The sequence below is a fragment of the Gouania willdenowi genome, chromosome 11, assembly GCF_900634775.1.
Source record: "Gouania willdenowi chromosome 11, fGouWil2.1, whole genome shotgun sequence".
NCBI lineage: Eukaryota > Metazoa > Chordata > Actinopteri > Blenniiformes > Gobiesocidae > Gouania > Gouania willdenowi.
In genome coordinates, this window is record NC_041054.1 from 10,860,281 (window position 1) to 10,884,635 (window position 24,355).

The 24,355-nt window shown below is 36.2% G+C and overlaps 1 protein-coding gene across 1 annotated transcript in view; it reads left to right on the forward strand.

Moving 5' to 3' along the window:
- Nucleotides 1-13,958, forward strand: part of jarid2b (jumonji and AT-rich interaction domain containing 2b) — a 138,775-nt gene extending 124,817 nt beyond the window's left edge. The window contains exons 7-18 of the mRNA XM_028461162.1: nucleotides 600-2,046; nucleotides 4,515-5,053; nucleotides 6,102-6,194; nucleotides 6,297-6,415; nucleotides 6,508-6,578; nucleotides 6,668-6,782; nucleotides 7,374-7,479; nucleotides 7,584-7,766; nucleotides 9,098-9,228; nucleotides 9,991-10,177; nucleotides 10,252-10,359; nucleotides 11,679-13,958. Coding sequence (XP_028316963.1) covers nucleotides 600-2,046; nucleotides 4,515-5,053; nucleotides 6,102-6,194; nucleotides 6,297-6,415; nucleotides 6,508-6,578; nucleotides 6,668-6,782; nucleotides 7,374-7,479; nucleotides 7,584-7,766; nucleotides 9,098-9,228; nucleotides 9,991-10,177; nucleotides 10,252-10,359; nucleotides 11,679-11,909 — 3,330 coding nt within the window. The 3' untranslated portion in view covers nucleotides 11,910-13,958. The remainder of the gene's footprint in view (nucleotides 1-599; nucleotides 2,047-4,514; nucleotides 5,054-6,101; nucleotides 6,195-6,296; nucleotides 6,416-6,507; nucleotides 6,579-6,667; nucleotides 6,783-7,373; nucleotides 7,480-7,583; nucleotides 7,767-9,097; nucleotides 9,229-9,990; nucleotides 10,178-10,251; nucleotides 10,360-11,678) is intronic.
- Nucleotides 13,959-24,355: the final 10,397 nt, after the last annotated feature.

Consider the following 24,355-nt stretch of genomic DNA (forward strand, 5'->3'; position numbering starts at 1 on the left):
TAATACTGACCCCACCTCATTGTCTAATGTGGATGCTCCCACAGCTGCTACCGCCAAAAATGTTTTATTAGATAAAATTGTAGTGTGTGCCTCATAGATCAATGAATCAAACATAATTTACTCCAAAAAATAAAGGAAAAAGGTCACAATTGCCGCTCGAAAGTTTGTTTTCATCTCCACCATTAACACTGAAAGTTTCATGCATTGCATTGTGGGATGTGTAGTCGAAGGGGCACGTGCATTGAAGTGTTTTTACTTAATTCTGATATCTTGAGGAATACCGGAAACAAACTAGAGGCAATCTCTGACCTTCTTGTCTGGCGAAAAAAAATCAAAAATGAAGTAAAAACACTTTTATGTATCGTTAACGTCCCACAATGCATTGTAATGCAGTGTTTAGGGTGGAGATGAAAACAAAGGACCAATTTCTGTCTTTTTCCTTTCTTTTTGGAGTAGATGATGTTCTATTCATTGATCTAAGAGGCATGTCATAGCTATACAACTAATAAAGGTCATTCATTTAAAAAAAAGACTATTACAATGAATGTCTACAAGCACTGTGTTCATTAAGCCTGTCTTCTCTCTCTCTCTCTCTAAAGGTCTCTAAAGTGAACGGGTTGATGCGAGGGGGCTTGGCACAATCTGTCAGTAGTGCCAAAAAGAGCCGCGACTTAAGACTGCCGTCCAAAACTGTGAAGAAGTACACAGCCACCGTGTCCAAGGGCCACGTCACCTACACCAAAGCCAAACAAAAAGAACTGGGCAAGAAAACCAAACTCAGCGGCAACAACAAACACAACAACACCGCCTCGGTATTATCGTTAGCGAACAATCACAATCAGCACAGCCAGCCAGCAGCCAGCAACGGTCTGGCCAACTCAGGAAAAGCAGCGGCGCCAGCCCATCACAGCAATGCAAAAACCCGCAAACAGGTGCTACTATCCAATGCGCTGCACAAGGTTGCTGCCAACGCCCGACTCAATGGTAGGTTGAATGGGCAGAGGCACAATACTGTGGCCAGGGAGGAAGGACTGAAACAGTGCCAACAGCGACAGGTTGACTGCCCCGGTCGAGAAGGACTGCGTAACTCCAAACGGCGTCTAGAGGTGGTGCTTAAATCGGTGGAGGTTGGGGATTTGGAGTCAAGAGCCAAAACAAGCGGCACTGAAACTAAGAAGGCTAAGATTCTATCCACTCCTTTGGAGACACGCAGTAGCAGCAAGAAGGTGGCCAATCAGGAGAAAGCTACTACAAAAAACAGCACCTCAAGCCCTCCAGCTTCTAATGGACAAGCATCGGAAGCTAGCCCTCCTAAACAAACCCAGCCCGTTACTCCACCTCCAACTCCCCCAACTCAGAAAATGCAGCCTCCTTCTACACCAGCAACCACCGTGGAGCTGGTGAACCAACGACCTAAGCGAGCATCGGCTGGCAAGCTGATGTTGATACGACAAGCACAGCAGCAGCAGAACAGGTCACACTGCCGGAGCTCTGCATCTTCCTCCCCCGCTTCAGGCCACAATCAGTCCCCGAACCCCAGTCGTGCAAGCACTACCTCAAACCCCCACCAAACCTTTGTCTCCTCCACTACTTCCCCTCTTCCTTCCACCAACAACCCTGGACCGCTCAAACCAGCATTGGTGCGAGCCGCAGACCGTGACAAAGAGTGGGACCGCGAGAAAGAGCTAACGCGCCAGAAAGAACGTGAACAGGAGAAGGAGTGGGAGCATCAGCGGAGCAAGCCAGAGGGTTGGGCAGCCCTGGGAGAGGCGCCTGTCTTTCGGCCCGCGCCGAGGGAGTTCCCGGACCCCCTGTTGTACTTGGATGCAGTGAGGGAACAAGCCGAGGTGGCTGGCATGTGCCGAGTGGTGCCACCACCAGACTGGCGCCCTGAGTGCAAGCTGAGTGAGGAGATGCGCTTTGTTACGCAGGTGCAGAGGGTCCATATGCTTGGCAGGCGATGGGGGCCCAATGTGCAGCGGCTGGCATGCATCCGCAAGCATCTTAATTCTCAGGGCATTGCCATGGACGAGCCACCTGTCATTGGTAAGTGATCCACTCAGTAGAGCCAAAATATTCCCACAATGACCCTGAAAAAGTGAACGGAGTGGCCGAAGCGATTTAGCTCACTGGAGTCGCTCAAATCAAATCCGGAGAAATTCTTCCATTTTCCTATTCCTACACAGACATAAAGTTGATAAACTTGTTATAGCACAACAAGAAAATCAGGGGCAATTACAAAAACTGCTGTTTACACCCTGCTATTCACAGTGGCAAGCACTTTATCTCTGTAATGACTTTAGAGCCTTTCTCTGTGTGACATAACACAGAACTGCTGCGATAATCACTGCAACACTGCAATTTATGCATTTGTGCAACATTTTATTGTAATCTACTTTATGATTTCAATGATCATAAAGGGTAAAAGAGAAGTAATCATTGGTGTTCAAACCTTCCTTTTACCCTAAATATTGCTATTACACATTGCCTCCAAAAAGCTTCAGAGACTTTTACTTGTTTTTATCCTCCTGTTTATGGATGGCAGTAACAACAGGGGAAACACAGAAAAGAAAAAGTGACAATAAAAACAACACTCCTCCCAGAATGAACTGTTACCAGAAATTCCTCAATGAAACACCAGCCTTTAAGGAGCATTTACACATAGAGTACACCCATGTCACAGAGATGTTGCATGAGTTCAGCCCACTGTGAGTGCTGTGCTCTGGTCTGCGTCTGTCAGCCAGAGAGACTTGGCAGCGTCATCCAACAGCATCACAGCCTCAGCCAAGCAGGATGCCACCGCTCCAAATCACTTCCTTTACTGTCCCCAGCAGATTTGTTCGACGCTAACGGCAATTTGTGTTTCTGTTTGGCACAATGGCGGTTCAAATTATTTGCTAGAAGTGAATTGGCCAATTCCAACGTAATGAACTGGGCTGGAAGAGATGGCACGTTTAGCCAGAGCAGCAGATGATCCTCAATGAAAGTCTTTAATGTTATTTAATTATAGATATCTTTTGAAAATATGACTTCAGAAACAGATTTGTCCCTATATACAGTATGTAAAGCAAATTTTGTCTAAAGGTTTGTGTGCGTGTGTGTGTGTGTGTGTGTGTGCGTGTGCAGACTCTCTTATAGAGGAAGTGTTAGTTGGATCTAAGGCGTATTTGCTGAAATTGATGCACAAATGGGCAAGGAAGTCGTCCATGTTGTCTTCCAAGGCTTCCAGTTTATTAATTTGGCGGTGTTAATATAAATTAATAAACATTGGTGCCAGAACTCTTGTTAGAAAGATGGATTAGTGACAAAATCAACTTGATTATAATACAGTTAGTTGGTTGCTAGCTGCTAACGCCAGCTTCCTTAACAGCGTGAGGTCATTATTAGAAACTTGACTATATCTATTTTAGGAGGGAAAACGCACGATAAAATAAAATAAGATCAAATGTGGTTGTTATCTATATCATGTAAATAACTTCATATGTCAATAATAACCCACGATAGATGTTACTAGCATAACAGCAGAATTAGCCATTGTTGCCCTGTAGCATATACCGCTAGCTCTTTAGCAGAAAATTAGCGAAAATAGTTTCATTCTAGATCAAGTAATTAAAATGCTATTTTACAAACATGTTGTGTAGTGTAAGGTGGTGTTCCAATTTTTTTTTATTTGCTCATGACATCAAAACAACAACTAGCATAACATAATCCAATATCACGGTAACAGTTTCTGGTGCTGCTGTTCTGTTTAATGTTTGTTGAAGTGGTTTATTTTAGTGTAATAATGTAACTAAATGTTGACAGAGCTCCTTGTGTTTGCTGTGTGTGGTGGGAAACACTGCAACAAATGCTAGCAAGTAGCAACTCTTTTTAAAATGACTTTCACTGGTGCTAATGGAGTTTAAAATTGCTTTTTTTTTTTTTTTTTACATTGAGGTCATTTTATGGGCATTACCTCATTTTTGTGTAAGAGTGGGACAGTTTTACACCGTATCCATTAGATACGTGACACTGTCAGTGCCGGTCCTTTCATGCTCAATACGCGTCTACATGCAGTCGGCCTATTTTACTGCAGTTCATGTACTAGTTATTAGGTTGAAACTCTGCTATTTAAAAAGTTAAAAATTTATGTTTTGAGTGAATTCCAATTTATTTGGGTTTTTATTAAATTTTTTGTTTGGTTTTTGATTGTCATTGTTGCGTATTGTGTTGCGATTCGTTTTGTATATATCGTCATGCGTTGGTTTTTCCTTTTTGTCTTTTTTTTAATTAACAAATAAAAACACCACAAAAACAGTCACATATTACACGTGTGCTATTAAAATATTTAACAAATGTTGTATGGTAGGTTTACATTCAAATATCAAGTCCCAGGAGCTCTGTCGTAAGGATTGTGAGTGAATAAAGGGACGTAGTCTACGTTCATGCGTTGAAAGGATCGGGCGCTGACAGACACTACTGTTAGTCTTCTTATCGTCCTGTGGTTGAGTTGACTTTTCTTCTGCTTCGTACAGGTGGCTGTGAAGTGGACCTGTCGTGTTTTTTCCAGCTCATCAATGACATGGGTGGCATGCAGCAGGTGATGGACCTGAAGAAGTGGACCAAGCTCGCCGATCTTCTACGCATCCCCAAGTCAGCACAGGACCGGCTGGCCAAGTTGCAAGAGGCGTACCTCCAGTACATCCTCTCCTACGACTCGCTCAGCGCTGACGAGCGCCTCCGACTGCAAACTGAAGTGCTGCAGGAGAAAAAGAGTCTGGAGTCCCGTCGGGGACCCCTGGAGGGTTTGACTGATTTTTCAGCGGCCAGCCCGCTGTCACTGCCTCGTTATGAGCCGAAAAATGGCCTGGTTGGTGGGATTGTGGGAGGGGCTACAGGACACCACCGCACCAATGGAGTGCTTCACCATCTGAAGGAGTTGGAGGCTCAGGTGAAGGCGGGCCGCCGTCGGCTCTTCGCTCAGGAAAAGCAAAGCAAAGAGGAGAAGCAGCACGGGGCGGAGCAGGAGGAGGAACGGGGCGTTCTCAGTGACCAGCACAAATGTATTTACAAGGTGAGGGGGCGGAGCTATCTGCTGCTAATGCCATACATTTAAACACACAGACGTGGAATAAGCAATTTTTCTTTTTGTTCGATGATTTTGAACATTAACACTGTTTATGCTGCTGTAGACAGCAGCATAAACAGTAAAACATGAAATTATTGTTTCTCCTAAATATTTACTCCATTACTTTTTATAGATTCTTGTTTTTCTTTTCTGTTGCATAGTGTCATTTCCACTAGAGCAGAAATGTTCACAGTTTTAAAATCACTGTTTTATAAGGTTTCACATCATAAAGAACTAACATTATCATTTATTTTCAATTTAATTCACATGTATTTATTAGAGCAAAATGCAATGTCTTCTCATGGCACTTATTATATCAAAATTAAAGATATTTTTTATCCAAAAAAACATTTTGACAACAAGAAACCTGCAGCAGAAGCACCTATAAATTTTGAATAACTAAAATTATCCAAAGCTATTGATGTGATTTTGCAGGTTTAACGCTGAGGTTTCCAGTTGAAGTCCTAAAGGGCTGCTGGCCTGCCTGTTTTGGATAGAGCCCGACTTTAACAGTAATAGTAGTTCGATTGTTGACGACCTCAGACTTTGTACCACAACTCAAATTATTGGATCGATTGCATTTTTTTTAGACTAGTAATGTGGCTCTCTGACTGATTTAAAAAAAAAACGTCAAAAATACACAAGGTGACTGCAAAACACACAATAGGACAAAAAAAATAGACAAAATTGCTGAAATGCAAAAAATGACTTCAAAAAACATACAAAACAACAGCAAAAATAGTGAAGATAAAAAATAACAAAATGACAACAAAAAAATACAAAATATCAACAGAAATGACAGAAAATAAGGCAATAAAATCAAACAAAAGCCTTTTTTCTTGAATGTAATAATGCTCAGATTGGTCATTTTTCCAAATGCTTTCATAAATGTTAATAATGCGGCTCTTTCTCACCATCTAAACATTACATTCCTCTACCTTTTCTCCATCTGTTTCTCATTGGGAATCATGTTGATGTCTCTTTCTCTTTGCAGGGAAAGTCAGTGTCTCTGACCAACTTTTTCAGGATAGCCCGAAACACCATGACCATGTGTTTCAACAAGGAACCAGGAGCTGCTGAAGTTGAGGTTAGCATGCACACAATTCATCCGTCATTTCAGTACAAATCAAACTGCTGTGCCTGTGGTATGGTGTTGTTAAACTCTCTCTGTTGTTTGTTTGTCTTGTAGCAAGAATACTGGAGGATTGTGGAGCAGAGGGACAGCCACGTAGCCGTGCATTGTGGGAAGGTGGACACCAGCACACATGGCAGCGGTTTCCCCACAGGAAAATCAGAGCCATTTTCAAAGTAAGCAGCTCACCACACACAGAGAGAGAAGCTGAGAGTGTCTCCGTCTGCTGGTATTTACCTGCATGTGCTTGGTTTTCTTCCTCCTTTAGACATGGATGGAACCTCACCGTCCTCCCCAATAACTCTGGATCCATTCTGAGGCATCTGGGTGCTGTGCCTGGTGAGAACGCAGCATCTCCGCTCCAAAAATAAAGAAAAAACAAAATGCTTTTGGATATTATTCTCACTGTTGTCCCCATCTTTCCTCAGGGGTCACCATTCCCTGGCTAAACATCGGCATGGTCTTTTCTACCTCATGCTGGTCTCGAGACCAAAACCGCCTTCCATATATTGATTACTTACACACTGGTGCTGATTGCATTTGGTACGTCTGAGTGGGATTCCAAACTAGGGGTGTAACGATTCATTTTAGAAACAATTTGAATCATGATTCATGAATGATATGGGTTAATTTAGAACGATTCGATCCAAAACAATTCATTGCCTGAAAATTGATTCAGTAATTTTTTAGCCAAAATAAATAAATAATAATAAATAATAATTCAACCATATATATATATATATATATATATAGTTATATATCTGAGCTCAAACATGATTAAAGACTCAAATAGTCGCCAGAAATTCTTGATATCAAAATGGGGTCACGATCCAAAAAAGGTTGAGAACGACTGGATTAAATACTGTTTCATTCCACTTATTTACAAAATGAGATACGTTAAAATTTGTTATCACTCGTTCATTTCATCATTAGTCTCTATTGTTGTTTTTAAATAGTTTTCTAAGCAAAATGTTGCAGTCGGACAAAGGGGGTACTTGGTTTCAGAAATAAGAGAAAGGGGGTACTAGAGCCAAACACTGATCATAATGGATGAATCATTACACCGTTATTCCAAACTTATTGTTCCAAGCAGTGTGTGCGTGTGTTTACTGATTGTACCTGTGTCTCCTACAGGTATTCTGTCCCTGCTGAGGAGAAGGCAAAGCTGGACAAAGTGGTCCATACACTGCTTCAGGCCAACGGAACCCCAGGACTAGAAATGCTGGAGAAGAATATAATGGTGAGTGTTTGTTAGCAGAGTCTTGGAATAGAATTAAAGCTTCTAAAAACTCTGACTGCAGTTACAGAAATGAAGTATTTGTGGATTTTTTTTCTTCTTCCCAGATTTCTCCAGAGGTGCTTTGCCGTGAAGGCATCAGGGTTTACCGTACAGTCCAGCGCAGTGGCCAGTTTGTGGTCTGCTTCCCCGGTGCCTTTGTGTCCAAAGTGTGCTGTGGCTACAGTGTGTCGGAGACGGTGCACTTTGCCACACCGCACTGGATGAACCTGGGTTACCAGGCTGCCAAGGTCAGACAACTATGTTAGATTAACTGCATTAATGCACCCAAAAGCAACAGTTAATGTGGATGTAAGTGCATGACAAGCACGCAGTAATAGGGACTATTACAGACTAATTGGAGCTACATCTCTTTTTCCAGGAGTGTATTTAGTTGTTTCATTAATCTTATTTTATCTGCCTCAAAAGAAAAGGCAAAATACGTCTTACTGCCATGATTCTAAACACACTGCCTCACCACTGTATTCACACATGCGCTGATTAACACATAGGAAACTGGTGGCCAAGGGGCCACATGTGGCCCTCTGTCTAAACGCACAAAACAACAACAAAAATACACAAAATGACACGTAAAATTATAGAAACATACACAAAGGGACAACACGAATACACAAAATAACTGAAACACACAAGATGACTACAAAAATAGACAAAAATCACAGAAAGATATATTATATATAAAATTACTACAAGGATACACAAAGAAAAGAATACAAAAACGCAAAACGACAACAAATTACTCCAAAAATCCCAGATGACAACAAATATACCCAAAAAAGTCTCTAAAACCCATACAAAATTACAGGAACATAGACCAAAGGACAACAAAATATGCAGAATTATTCAAGTTTACAATACTATAAAAACAGACAAAAATAACGAAATGACTCCAAAACCAGAATGTGTCAACAAAAATACACAGAATTACTACAAAAAAACATTGAATACACAAAAAGACAACAAAAATACACAAAATGACTCAAGCACAGAAGATGGCTACACAAATTCACAAAGCCATCACTTCCAAAAACACACAAAACGACAACAAAATACAGAAAGAAATTCCTCCAAAATTCTAAAATCCCAGATGACAACAAAAATATATTCAAAAATACACAAAATAAAATTAAAGGAAAATACACCAGAGGACAACAAAATGTGTGGAATTATTCAAATATTCAATACTACAAGCATAGACAAAACAAACAAAGAAATATATACAAAATGGCAGGATTCCAATAACACACAATACAACAACATGAATATACAAAATCAGCTCAAAAATACACAAAGCCTTTGTTCTTTCCTGTGGTAATGCTCACATTAGCCATTATTCTAAATGCTGACATGAATGTTGGTAAAGCAGCGCTTGGAAGAGATAATCACATCTTTGTGGCCCCCGCTGTGATAAAAGTTGCTCATTCGTGCTTTGACTGCACTCAGGAGGACAAAACTCATGTCTGAAAGTCAACAAACACTATTTTCTATAGTCTGTTATTGTTAATATCTACGAGAAAATGGTCTTAATTGATTGTAACTGGTTTGCTTTTGTTGTGCACAGGACCTAAAATGTCGCTGCATAGCCAAACCCTTCTCCATGGAGAAGCTGCTGTATCAAATCGCCACTGCTGAATCTAAGAGGGACAACGGCCTTCTCCTCACAACCATCTCTGCCCTTCTCAAAGACCTCAGGTAGGAGACACACACACAGACACACGCACACACGCACACACGCACACACGCACGCACACACACACACACACACACACACACACACACAGCAGGGTTCCCGCAAGTCCTTAAAAAGCAAAAAGTCTTAAAAGGGTTCATGAATCTAATGAGTCCTTAATTGTCATTAAAATGCCTTAAATCAATGTTTTAAAAGTCTTACATTTTAACACATAATAAATATGATTTCATGATAGTAATAAGTCTCACATTTCAAAATAAATGGTAACATTTGTTTTAAAAAAAAAAAGTACATAATCTACCGTAATGTCACACAATCACGACAATGGAACCAACTACCAAACAATGACGTGGTTGCAGCAGGACTCAGTTTGTCATGCTTGGAAACATTGGGAAATGCAGATTTAAAGAAAATTGCCTGTCCAACAAAGGTTTTTCTTAATAGTTTTTTTTTTTTTTAAATATTTTTGTTTCATAGATTTTTGTTTTTTTTGTGTGTGTTTACTTTGAGGGCTGCCAGTTGCACGTCTGCACTAAACACTGGAAAATATGACCCCAAGCCTTTGTAATTGGTGTGGCATTTTTGTCCCTCAATGGTGTGTCCTGTTAGGGCTTAAATTTAATTTCAAATTGCAATAAAAAGTCTTAAAAAGTAATGAGTTGATTTTATTGAAGCAATAGGAACCCTGCACAAACTAAAGTTTCCCTGCACAGCGAGTGTTTCTTCTCAGAAATCCTAAAAAAAGTGTCTTCCTCATCCTACAGGAACATAGAGATGCGCCAACGTCAGGAACTTTACACGGCAGGTTTGCTCTCCTCTGCTCGTTACGGAACCCACGACAGCAGCATGGGGCCCGGCGAGGGACGCAAGAAGCCTCGTGGGAAGTGGCTGGCACTGGAGTCCTCGGAGAGACGCTGCCAAATCTGTCAGCACCTGTGCTACCTGTCCATGGTGAGAGTGGGTGCAGTGGGTCACCTCACACTCCCACTTGGTCGCAGAGTTGACTTGGTTTCATGTGTTGGCAGGTGGTCCAGGAGACGGACAACGTGGTGTTCTGCCTGGAGTGTGCGCTGCGATACGTAGAGAAACACAAGTCCTGCAGAGGCCTCAAGATGATGTATCGATACGATGAGGTGAGCAGGCTCAGGGAGGCAGTTTTCTGTTCTTCCACAGGGGGGCGACATCGGCCTAGTTTACATTGATTTATTCTGCTGATTCAACAGCATCAATTCTGTCTGAGGTCACATAAAATGATAGAAAAAGCTTTACAGATTAAAAAAAATTACATTTATTTTTATTATTGCGATTTGGTTATGTAACTTTCTCAATTTTAGATTTCACCTCTAATGTTTTAGATGCTGATTACTTCTGTGGTGTATCATCCAGAATATAGGATTTTATATTGTAATCTGCTCAAATCTTTATAAATACCTTATATTTTTAAATGTGTCAGTCATTGACACCCTCAGAAGGAGCCAAAAGGCTGTGAGGAGGAAATATAGATAATTATGTATATTTATAATCGCATATTAAAGACCTGAGTCGTCAGAGAGCACTGACATCTTTCAGCTCGTCTCTCTTTTCATCTTTTTTCATAGCGTTAGTCTTCAATCCTGCAACCAGCCGCTGTGTTCTTATTCCTACAATGGCTACGTTTATATGAGAGCTTTTTATTCTCCTTTAATTCAGAATTAAAGTTAAATCCTCTTTAAAAAGATTAAAAAAACAGCTTGTAAACACCTAATTCCAAATTAAACTTAAATCCAAATTCAGTGGCTGGTTTATTCTGATTTTAATTCCAAATAGAATAATTCCTTGATCTTATAAATGTTTCATTTCACTTTAATTCTATTCATGCTTGTCCTGTCGCGATGATGCGCGGTAACGACATAATCCAAGATGGCTGCCCGAAGCAAGTGTTGGACTAGAGCCAAGACTTTTTATTTAACAACAGCCTTAGAAGATATTGATATAATGAAAAGAATGGATGGGCGGAAGCATAAACATGAGGACATTCACAGACATTGGCAAACAGAACAGGCTTCATCTGGGGACATTAAGCCCTGCCTGCACCAGACCACACAGCTTCAGGTCCTCTGAAAGTTCTTCTTCCACAGGCACGTTCACCCCCTGTCCAATCAAAGCCCTTCCCAGTCCCCAGACCTAAAGCAAAATTGAATAAAGGCGAATAAATGTGTTTCCATGTAAACCTCAATTCGGAATTACTATCTCCACGTAAACACGAAGCAGAATTTCGAATTAAAAAACATCATGTAACTGGCCAATGTCTAGAGTTTTAAAGTCCTAATCCATCCAAACATGAAGGCTATTGGTTTACAGTGAAATAGAGATGGATTTTATCTCTTAACAAACATAAAAAGTCACTTTTACATGGTTGTGAGATGTAGAAACTAATATTTTTAAAATGGTCTTTTCTGTTTCCTTTCTTCAGGAGCAAATCAACAGTTTGGTGAACCAGGTGTGTGGGCGGGCCATGTTAAAGAACGGAGGCGGTGGAGGAGGAGGAGTCATCATCAACAACGGGGATGAGGACTCCTGCCACGCCGTTAGCCCGGCCAAAGCGTCGCCAGCCAAGCGGGGTCCTCGGAAACGGCCCACGGTGGACGTGCCCCTCCCCCGCCTGCCCTCCAGCCACTTGCCCAAGACCGCCGCCGTCTCCTGAGGACATCACATGACGGTGTCACATGATGGTGTTCACATCCACTTGACCTCCGGCTTCCTGAACACTCCTTTCTTTTCTGTGTAGTTTTTTTTTTCCTGCCAACACAGGATCACTGTCAGGCCCCCAGGCCCCGCCCACCATCACCAGATGTTACACAATGTTTCTGAGCTTTGAAGAAAACCCAGCAAACCTCAGCCAAAAAAAATAAAGTCCCCCCCCCACACTTGTTTGTATAAAATAACGGAGTAAATGATGAGGTCATTTTTGCACTAAAGGGAAAGATGGTTTAGTTTCTAATAATCTGGGTGATTTAAAGTTCCATATTCTGCATTGAAAGCATTAAGCGTCACGTACGGCCCTGTTTGACCCTTTAGCCCCGCCCCCTGCCCTCGTCTCTCCACTGTGCTCATCTGTTACCTTTTCTTGCATCACTCTTTCCACCAATGAGGGCCAACCTCTCACAATTCACTCAGCTGTGAACATGGAACACCTTTCAGAATAATATTCCTCCCCAGATTTGTGAAACTAAGACATCAAATATTTCCCCAAAGTCACTTCCTGTCCTTTATCTGAGGAATAGGAGTCGTTTCTGTAATAATGCAGCTCCTGCATGGGGGGGATGAGTTGATGATGCAAGGTAGAAACTTGAAAGACACAAAGTGATGTTGGTTTACTGTCGGTCGGCTACTTTTTTTTTGTTTTTCCTCATTTCTTTTTTTTAAATATAGCTTTGTTTTTTGCTAGTTTCTTTGTGTTTTAAGATGTTTTTCTTGTGTGCATTTATCCTTTTATTTGGGTTGTTGTTATTATTGTTGTTGTTGTTGTTGTGCTCATTGTTGATGTTTTTTTTGTGTTGAGTGGTGGGATGTGAAATGGGGGCGGACCGACTGCTGCTTGACCTGTGAGAGGTTCTCGCTCGCCTCGCTTTCTGCTCCTATGGAGGGATCCCTTCTTCGCTAGTGAGTGAAAAACGGTGCCTGAAACTTTGCGAGAAGATCCCTTTTTATTGGTGCTGTTGGTTATAATTACTGTAAAATGACACAAAAGTTAGAAAAGTAAAAAAAAAAAAAAAAAAACAAAAAAACTAATCCTGGGGGGGAGGGGCTAGCGCCTGATGTCGCCTTGCTGCCGGCTCCGCAGGGCAGGAAAGCTCCAGGGCTTTTCTGGTTCTAGATGTGCAATCGTGTTAACATTCCATTCTTCCAGTCCTCCTGTTTCATCTGTACCAGTAAACATTAATTATTATATTATAATATTATTATGCTTTCTTTTTTTTTTTTTTTTTTACTTTTGTTGGTCTGATGTGTTATTTCAAGTAGAGCCACTAGTCAAAGAGTGTAAAATGTGAAATATCCAAACGCAACACGTTTTTCATCCTCCTCCTTTCGTTTCCTCCCTTCTTCACACATCTTATCACGAAAAGCGCACCACAAAACCTTTTTTTGTACATAATCCTGTAAATGTCTTTATATACTTGAGCCTTTTTCTTTTTGTTTGTTTTTTTTTCCTGCGGTGAAATGAGAACGTCGAGACAGAAAAAGAAGGAAATAGGGACGAGAGAAATGTTCCAGAAGAGAGTGCGCGATGAAGAAAAAGCCTTACATTTCCCTTTCTTCATCCATGTGAGTTTTTACGCTTACAGGGTCGCTCTGGTCAAATGTGTATAAAAATTTCTAAGTGCTGCTTATATCACCAAGGAAGAGGATACCAAGTAGCCAATGACTGCCCCCCCCCCCCCCCCCCCCCCCCCCCCCCACACCCCCGTCCCCCCTTTGACCTAGTTTTGTTTGTTTAGCTTTACTTTTTTAAAGAAAAGGGAAAAAAAACACATGATATGTTGATGAAAAAAATGGGTTTTTACATTTTCATTACTGAAAATTCAACAACTATGTAGTAGCTACTCATGTTGCACTGAGCTTGCCAGTGGTGACTGTCAAGGAGAATCCTATAATCCAGTTTGTTGGTTGTCGTCCCCTTCAGAAGACTGAACTGTTTTAGGATTATTTAATGAAACGCCAAGTCGGGTGTTTTCAACATTTAAAAAAAAAAAAGTGGTTGTCAAGTTTTTATGGCCTTACAATCTCTTGTTCTCGGGTGGGACTCTTTTTGTTTGTTGCTCGGTTGTCTTTGTTGTTTCCTTCCATTTTTTTCTACAGTATCATCTTGCTCACAGTAGGGTCTCCGGTAACTTTATTTATTAGGGTCGGGTCTCGACCTTTTCCTCCATTCAGAAAGAAAGAGTCTCATGTTGGTTATCTGGACAGTTTTTTACTTTTGCAGTTTGTACTTAAGGTTTAATAAAAACTTATCGACAACTCACTCGCATTTCTTTTCATGATGCTTCTGTGTTTCTTTGTGTTAGAAATTCTTAAAACACTCATTTAATTTAGAATTTTCTTCAAGTCTGTTATTTAACACTAAGTTAACTCATTTTCTGCCCGTTTCCTAAACTGTTGCACAACAACCAGTACTAGACACAGAAATCTAGTTATTTATGATAAACAGTCTATAGGTAAGGTCAGCATAAAGACTATTGAAAATAGGAAATATGATGAATAGCGAAAATATGGTAAACACCCTAGAATGAAGGTAAAGCTATCGTGGAACATATAAGATGGCAAACAATTCAGATGCCAAAAAAGAGAGGTAAGGCCATAGCAAGGCATAAAAACGCCTCAAAACGAAGGAAAGGCTATAGTAAGGCATAAAAAAGGATGAGAAAAATTCAAACACTTCAAAATGGAGGTAAGGCTATGGTAAAAAAATAAATAAAAATTCCTCACAATGGACCAACTGCTGCTTGACTTTCAAACGCCTCAAAATGGAGGAAAAGTTACATAGTAAGGCATAAAATTTGACAAAAAATTATCAAATGCCACGAAATAGAGGTAAGGATATGGTACAGTTAATACACCTCAAAGGCATACAAATTTATGAAAACATTTCAAACACCAAAAAAATTAAGGTAAGGCATTAAAAAGTGTGAAAAAATGTCAAAAGCCACAAAATAAAGGTAAGGCATAAAACAGGGCGGAAAATATAGTCAAACGCCAAATATTTCCAATTTTGTTCCTGACTATTGCCTTCACTAAAAAAAAAATATTCCAAACCTTCTCCTTTTTATGCAACTGCTTTTCCACTGGAGTTCTCAGTGGTCTCCCATTCAAAGACGAACCAGGTCCAGCACTGTTTAGTTATTGAGATCTGATGAGATCAGACACTGACAGCAAGTTTGCCTCAAAAAGGAGATAAGCAATAGTAAGGCATAAAATTTGATGAAAAAAATATCAAACGCGTCTAAACGGAGGTAAGGCTAGTAAAGTATTAAAAACGGGTGAAAAAATTTCAAATGCCTCAAAACAAAAGTAAGACTACAGTAAGGCATAAAAAAATTAGAAAAAAATGTAACTCCTCAAAATGAAGGCATTGAAATGGGCGAAACATTTTAAAAAGCCTGTAAAGGAAGGTAAGGCGATAGTAAGGCATAAAAATGGACTAAAAAATGTCAAACGCCTCAAAACCGAAGAAAGGCTATAGTAAGGCATAAAAATTTGACAAAAAAATTCAAACGCCTCAAAATGGAGGTATGGCTATAGTAAGTCAAAATTTAATGAAAAAAATGTAAACGCGTGTAGATAAGACTAGTAAAGCAAAAAAAGGCAAAAAAAAATCAGATGCCAAAAAATGGAGGTAAAGCAAAAAAAAAAAAAAAAAAGACGAAAAAAATTAAAACGCCTCAAAAGGGAGGTAAGGCAATAGTAAGGCATAAAAAGTGTGAAAAAATATCAAAACGGAGGTAAGGCATAAAATTTGACAAAAAAAAAATCTAAAGATTTTACATTTCATGCCTTACTATAACCTTACCTCTGATTTTGCAGAGTGTTTGTCATTTTTTTTCTTAATTTTCCACTTTTTCTAAATTTTCATGGCCTACTGCATTTTCATCACAGTTTAAGTGTGCACATGCTATTGAGACTAGTTTTTAGGGTCTTGTGATAACCTTTTCCCAAAAAAAAAAAAAAAAAAAAAATCTGAAAATTTTAAATTTTATGCCTTACTATAGCATTACCTTTGATTTGGGGTGATAGTCATTTTTTTTCCTCATTTTCCAATTTTTGTAATATTTCATGCCCTACTGCAGTTTCATCACAGTTTAAGTGTGCACAACCTATTTAGACCAGTTTTTAGGGTCTTGTGGTAACCTTTGGTCAAAAAAAAAGAAATCTGAAATTTTTAAATTTTATGCCTTACTATTATAGCCTTACCTCTGGCATGGGGTGATAGTCATTTTTCCCCCTAACTTTTCATGCCTTACTGCAATTTTTTTAATCTCAGTTTAAGTGTCAGGATCATATTTAGACTCGTTTTTAGGGTCTTGCGATAACCTTTTGTTGAAAAAAAAAAAAAAAGAAAAATCTGAAAATTTTAAATTTTATGCCTTACTATAGTCTTACCTTTGATTTAGGGCGTTAGCCTTTTTTTTCCTCATTTTTGAATTTTCTAATTTTTCATGCCCTACTGGATTATTATTCTAGTTTTAGTGTCCGGTTCATATTTAGACTAGTTTTAGGGTCTTGTGATAACCCTTTCTCCTGGGAAAAAAAAAAAATTAAAAAATTAAAAAATTAAAATTTTACGCCTTACTATAGCCTCACCTTTGATTTGGGGTGTTAGTCATTTTTTTCCTCATTTTCCACTTTTTCTAATTTTTTCATGCCCTACTGCATTTTTATCCCAGTTTAAGTGTGCACATCATAAATAGATTAGGTTTTAGGGTCTTGTGAAAACCTTTTGTCAAAAAAAAAAAAAAAAAATCTGAAGTTTTTAAATTTTATGCCTTAATATAGCCTTACCTTTGATTTGGGGCGTTTCTCTTTTTTTTTTTGTTCATTTTCCACTTTTGTTAATTTTTTCATTCCCTACTGCATTTCTATCCCAATTTAAGTGTGCACAACCTGTTTAAACTAGTTTTTAGGGTCTTGTGATAACCTTTTGTCAAAAAAAAAAAAAAAAAAAAAATCTGAAAACTTTAAATTTTATGCTTTACTATAGCCTTACCGTTGATTTGGGATGTTTGTTATTTTTTTCCTCATTTTCCAATTTTTGTAATTTTTCATGCCCTACTGCATTTTCATCACAGTTTAAGTGTGCACAACCTATTTAGACTAGTTTTAAGGTCTTGTGATAACCTTTTGTAAAAAAAAAAAAAAAAAAAAAAAAACTGAAAATTTTAAATTGCCTTACTATAGCCTTACCTTTGATTTGAGTTTGTCATTTTTTTTCTCATTTTCCACTTTTTCTAATTTTTTCATGCCCTACTGCAATTTTATCCCAGTTTACGTGTGCACATCATAAATAGACTAGGTTTTAGGGTCTTGTGATAACCTTTTGTCAAAAAAAAAAAAATCCTACATTTTCAAGTTTTATGCCTTACTATAGTCTTACCTTTGATTTAGGGCGTTAGCCTTTTTTTTCCTCATTTTTGAATTTTTCTAATTTTTCATTCCCTACTTGATTATTATTCTAGTTTAAGTGTCCGATTCATATTAGACTAGTTTTAGGGTCTTGTGATAACCCTTTCTCCTGGAAAAAAAAAAATTAAAAAATTAAAAAAATTAAATTTTACGCCTTACTATAGCCTTACCTTTGATGCCTTACCTTTGATTTGAGTTGTTTGTCATTTTTTTTCTCCAGGTTTTAGGGTCTTGTGATAACCTTTTGTCAAAAAAAAAAAAAAAAAAAAAAAATCCTAAATTTTCAAATTTTATGCCTTACTATAGCCTTACCTTTGATTTGGGGTGTTAGTCATTTTTTTCCTTATTTTCCAATTTTTGGAATTTTTCATGCCCTACTGCATTTTCATCACGGTTTAAGTGTGCACAACCTGTTTTGACCAGTTTTAGGGTCTTTTGAAAACTTTTTGTCAAAAAAAAAAAAAAAAAAAAAAAAAAAAGAAAAAACTGAAAATTTTCAATTTTTATGCCTTACTATAGCCTTACCTTTGATTTGGGGTGTTAGTCATTTTTTCCCCTCTTTTTCCAATTTTTGTAATTTTTCATGCCCTACTGTATTTTCATCACGGTTTAAGTGTGCACAACCTGTTTTGACCAGTTTTAGGGTCTTTTGATAAACCTTTTGTCAAAAAAAAAAAAAATTTTTTAAATTTTTAAATTTTATGCCTTACTATAGCCTTACCTTTGATTTAGGGTGTTCGTCATTTTTTTCCTTATTTTCCAAGTTTTGTAATTTTTCATGCCCTACTGCATTTTCATCACAGTTTAGGTGTGCACATCCTGTTTTGACCAGTTTGAGGGTCTTTTGATAACCTTTTGTCAAAAAAAAAAAAAAAAAAAAAAAAAAAAAAAATTTTACATTTTTAAATTTTATGCCTTACTATAGCCTTACCTTTGATTTGGGGTGTTTGCCATTTTTTTCCTCATTTTCCACTTTTTCTAATTTTTCATGCCCTACTGCATTTTTATCCCAGTTTAAGTGTGCACATCATAAATAGATTAGGTTTTAGGGTCTTGTGATAACCTTTTGTCAAAAAAAAAAAAAAAAAAAAAAACTAAAATTTTCATTTTTTATGCCTTACTATAGCCTTACCTTTGATTTGGGGTGTTAATAATTTTTTCCCCTCATTTTCCAATTTTTGTAATTTTTCATGCCCTACTGCATTTTCATCACGGTTTAAGTGTGCACAACCTGTTTTGACCAGTTTTAGGGTCTTTTGATAAACCTTTTGTCAAAAAAAAAAAAAAAAAAAAAATTTTACATTTTTAAATTTTATGCCTTACTATAGCCTTACCTTTGATTTGGGGTGTTCGTCATTTTTTTCCTTATTTTCCAATTTTTGTAATTTTTCATGCCCTACTGCATTTTCATCACAGTTTAAGTGTGCACATCCTGTTTTGACCAGTTTGAGGGTCTTTTGATAAACTTTTGTAAAAAAAAAAAAAAAAAAAAATTTAACATTTTTAAATTTTATGCCTTACTATATCCTTACCTTTGATTTGGGGTGTTGGCCATTTTTTTCCTAATTTTCCACTTTTTCTAATTTTTCATGCCCTACTGCATTTTTATCCCAGTTTAAGTGTGCACATCATAAATAGATTAGGTTTTAGGGTCTTGTGATGACCTTTTGTCAAAAAACAAACAAAAAAAAAAAATCCTAAATTTTCAAATTTTATGCCTTACTATAGCCTTACCTTTGATTTAGGGCGTTAGCCTTTTTTTTCCTCATTTTTTAATTTTTCTATTTTTTCATGCCCTACTGGATTCTTATTCTAGTTTAAGTGTCCGGTTCATATTTAGACTAGTTTTAGGGTCTTGTGATAACCTTTTGTCAAAAAAAAAAAAAAAAAAAAAAACTGAAACTTTTCATTTTTTATGCCTTACTATAGCCTTACCTTTGATTTGGGGTGTTAGTCTTTTTTTTCCCTCATTTTCCAATTTTTGTAATTTTTCATGCCCTACTGCATTTTTATCCCAGTTTAAGTGTGGACAACCTATTTAGACCAGTTTTAGGGTCTTGTGATAACCCTTTGTCAAAAAAAAAAAAAAAAAAAAAATCAAAATTTTTAAATTTTATGCCTTACTATAGCCTTACCTTTAATTTGGGGTGTTTGTCATTTTTTTTTCATTTTCCACTTTTTCTAATTTTTTCATGCCCTACTTCATTTTTATCCCAGTTTAAGTGTGCACATCATAAATAGACTAGGTTTTAGGGTCTTGTGAAAACCTTTTGTCAAAAAAAAAAAAAAAAAAAAAAAAACTGAAAATTTTCATTTTTTATGCCTTACTATAGCCTTACCTTTGATTTGGGGTGTTTGCCATTTTTTTCCTCATTTTCCACTTTTTCTAATTTTTCATGCCCTACTGCTTTTTTATCCCAGTTTAAGTGTGCACATCATAAATAGATTAGGTTTTAGGGTCTTGTGATGACCTTTTGTCAAAAAACAAAAACAAAAAAAAAATCCTAAATTTTCAAATTTTATGCCTTACTATTTAGGGCGTTAGCCTTTTTTTTCCTCATTTTTTAATTTTTCTAATTTTTCATGCCCTACTGGATTCTTATTCTAGTTTAAGTGTCCGGTTCATATTTAGACTAGTTTTAGGGTCTTGTGATAACCTTTTGTCAAAAAAAAAAAAAAAAAAAAAAACTGAAACTTTTCATTTTTTATGCCTTACTATAGCCTTACCTTTGATTTGGGGTGGTAGTCTTTTTTTTCCCTCATTTTCCAATTTTTGTAATTTTTCATGCCCTACTGCATTTTTATCCCATTTTAAGTGTGCACAACCTATTTAGACCAGTTTTAGGGTCTTGTGATAACCCTTTGTAAAAAAAAAAAAAAAAAAAAATCAAAATTTTTAAATTTTATGCCTTACTATAGCCTTACCTTTAATTTGGGGTGTTTGTCATTTTTTTTTTCTTTTTCCACTTTTTCTAATTTTTTCATGCCCTACTGCATTTTTATCCCAGTTTAAGTGTGCACATCATAAATAGACTAGGTTTTAGGGTCTTGTGATAACCTTTTGTCAAAAAAAAAAAAAAAAACAAAAAAAAAACTGAAAATTTTCATTTTTTATGCCTTACTATAGCCTTACCTTTGATTTGGGGTGTTAGTCATTTTTTCCCCTCATTTTCCACTTTTTCTAATTTTTCATGCCCTACTGCATTTTTATCCCAGTTTAAGTGTGCACATCATAAATAGATTAGGTTTTAGGGTCTTGTGATGACCTTTTGTCAAAAAACAAAAAAAAAAAAAAAAAATCCTAAATTTTCAAATTTTATGCCCTACTATAGCCTTACCTTTGATTTAGGGCGTTAGCCTTTTTTTTCCTCATTTTTTAATTTTTCTAATTTTTCATGCCCTACTGGATTCTTATTCTAGTTTAAGTGTCCGGTTCATATTTAGACTAGTTTTAGGGTCTTGTGATAACCTTTTGTAAAAAAAAAAAAAAAAAAAAAAAAACTGAAAATTTTCATTTTTTATGCCTTACTATAGCCTTACCTTTGATTTGGTGTGTTTGCCATTTTTTTCCTCATTTTCCACTTTTTCTAATTTTTCATGCCCTTCTGCATTTTTATCCCAGTTTAAGTGTGCACATCATAAATAGATTAGGTTTTAGGGTCTTGTGATGACCTTTTGTCAAAAACAAAAAAAAAAAAAAATCCTAAATTTTCAAATTTTATGCCTTACTATAAAATTTTCAGTTTTTTTTTTTTTTTTTTTTTTGACAAAAGGTTATCACAAAGACCCTAAAACTAGTCTAAATATGAACCGGACACTTAAACTAGAATAAGAATCCAGTAGGGCATGAAAAATTAGAAAAATTAAAAAATGAGGAAAAAAAAGGCTAACGCCCTAAATCAAAGGTAAGGCTATAGTAAGGCATAAAATTTGAAAATTTAGGATTTTTTTTTTTTTTTTGTTTTTTGACAAAAGGTCATCACAAGACCCTAAAACCTAATCTATTTATGATGTGCACACTTAAACTGGGATAAAAATGCAGTAGGGCATGAAAAATTAGAAAAAGTGGAAAATGAGGGAAAAAAAAGACTAACACCCCAAATCAAAGGTAAGGCTATAGTAAGGCATAAAATTTAAAAATTTTAAATTATTTATTTATTTTTTTTTTTTGACAAAAGGTTTATCAAAAGACCCTAAAACTGGTCAAAACAGGTTGTGCACACTTAAACCGTGATGAAAATGCAGTAGGGCATGAAAAATTACAAAAATTGGAAAATGAGGGGAAAAAATGACCTTTGATTTAGGGCGTTAGCCTTTTTTTTTCCTCATTTTTTAATTTTTCTAATTTTTCATGCAATACTGGATTCTTATTCTAATTTAAGTGTCCGGTTCATATTTAGACTAGTTTTAGGGTCTTGTGATAACCTTTTGTCAAAAAAAAAAAAAAAAAAAAAAAAAAACTGAAACTTTTCATTTTTTATGCCTTACTATAGCCTTACCTTTGATTTGGGGTGTTAGTCTTTTTTTTCCCTCATTTTCCAATTTTTGTAATTTTTCATGCCCTACTGCATTTTCATCACGGTTTAAGTGTGCACATCCTGTTTTGACCAGTTTGAGGGTCTTTTGATAACCTTTTGTAAAAAAAAAAAAAAAAAAAAAAAAATTTAACATTTTTAAATTTTATGCCTTACTATAGCCTTACCTTTGATTTGGGGTGTTTGCCATTTTTTTTCCTCATTTTCCACTTTTTCTAATTTTTCATGCCCTACTGCATTTTTATCCCAGTTTAAGTGTGCACATCATAAATAGATTAGGTTTTAGGGTCTTGTGATGACCTTTTGTCAAAAAACAAAAAAAAAAAAAAAATCCTAAATTTTCAAATTTTATGCCTTACTATAGCCTTACCTTTGATTTAGGGCGTTAGCCTTTTTTTTCCTCATTTTTTAATTTTTCTAATTTTTCATGCCCTACTGGATTCTTATTCTAGTTTAAGTGTCCGGTTCATATTTAGACTAGTTTTAGGGTCTTGTGATAACCTTTTGTCAAAAAAAAAAAAAAAAAAAAAAAACTGAAAATTTTCATTTTTTATGCCTTACTATAGCCTTACCTTTAATTTGGGGTGTTAGTCTTTTTTTTCCCTCATTTTCCAATTTTTGTAATTTTTCATGCCCTACTGCATTTTTATCCCAGTTTAAGTGTGGACAACCTATTTAGACCAGTTTTAGGGTCTTGTGATAACCCTTTGTCAAAAAAAAAAAAAAAAAAAAAAATCAAAATTTTTAAATTTTATGCCTTACTATAGCCTTACCTTTAATTTGGGGTGTTTGTCATTTTTTTTTCATTTTCCACTTTTTCTAATTTTTTCATGCCCTACTTCATTTTTATCCCAGTTTAAGTGTGCACATCATAAATAGACTAGGTTTTAGGGTCTTGTGAAAACCTTTTGTCAAAAAAAAAAAAAAAAAAAAAAAAAAACTGAAATTTTTTATTTTTTATGCCTTACTATAGCCTTACCTTTGATTTGGGGTGTTAGTCTTTTTTTTCCCTCATTTTCCAATTTTTGTAATTTTTCATGCCCTACTGCATTTTCATCACGGTTTAAGTGTGCACATCCTGTTTTGACCAGTTTGAGGGTCTTTTGATAACCTTTTGTCAAAAAAAAAAAAAAAAAAAAAAAATTTAACATTTTTAAATTTTATGCCTTACTATAGCCTTACCTTTGATTTGGGGTGTTTGCCATTTTTTTCCTCATTTTCCACTTTTTCTACTTTTTCATGCCCTACTGCTTTTTTATCCCAGTTTAAGTGTGCACATCATAAATAGATTAGGTTTTAGGGTCTTGTGATGACCTTTTGTCAAAGAAAAAAAAAAAAAAAAATCCTAAATTTTCAAATTTTATGCCTTACTATAGCCTTACCTTTGATTTAGGGCGTTAGCCTTTTTTTTCCTCATTTTTTAATTTTTCTAATTTTTCATGCCCTACTGGATTCTTATTCTAGTTTAAGTGTCCGGTTCATATTTAGACTAGTTTTAGGGTCTTGTGATAACCTTTTGTCAAAAAAAAAAAAAAAAAAAAAAAAACTGAAACTTTTCATTTTTTATGCCTTACTATAGCCTTACCTTTGATTTGGGGTGGTAGTCTTTTTTTTCCCTCATTTTCCAATTTTTGTAATTTTTCATGCCCTACTGCATTTTTATCCCATTTTAAGTGTGCACAACCTATTTAGACCAGTTTTAGGGTCTTGTGATAACCCTTTGTCAAAAAAAAAAAAAAAAAAAATCAAAATTTTTAAATTTTATGCCTTACTATAGCCTTACCTTTAATTTGGGGTGTTTGTCATTTTTTTTTTCTTTTTCTAATTTTTTCATGCCCTACTGCATTTTTATCCCAGTTTAAGTGTGCACATCATAAATAGACTAGGTTTTAGGGTCTTGTGATAACCTTTTGTCAAAAAAAAAAAAAAAAAACAAAAAAAAAACTGAAAATTTTCATTTTTTATGCCTTACTATAGCCTTACCTTTGATTTGGGGTGTTAGTCATTTTTTCCCCTCATTTTCCAATTTTTGTATTTTTTCATGCCCTACTGCATTTTCATCACGGTTTAAGTGTGCACAACCTGTTTTGACCAGTTTTAGGGTCTTTTGATAAACCTTTAGTCAAAAAAAAAAAAAAAAAAAATTTAAAATTTTTAAATTTTATGCCTTACTATAGCCTTACCTTTGATTTAGGGTGTTCGTCATTTTTTTCCTTATTTTCCAAGTTTTGTAATTTTTCATGTCCTACTGCATTTTCATCACAGTTTAAGTGTGCACATCCTGTTTTGACCAGTTTGAGGGTCTTTTGATAACCTTTTGTCAAAAAAAAAAAAAAAAAAAAAAATTATCATTTTTAAATTTTATGCCTTACCTTTGATTTAGGGCGTTAGCCTTTTTTTTCCTCATTTTTTAATTTTTCTAATTTTTCATGCAATA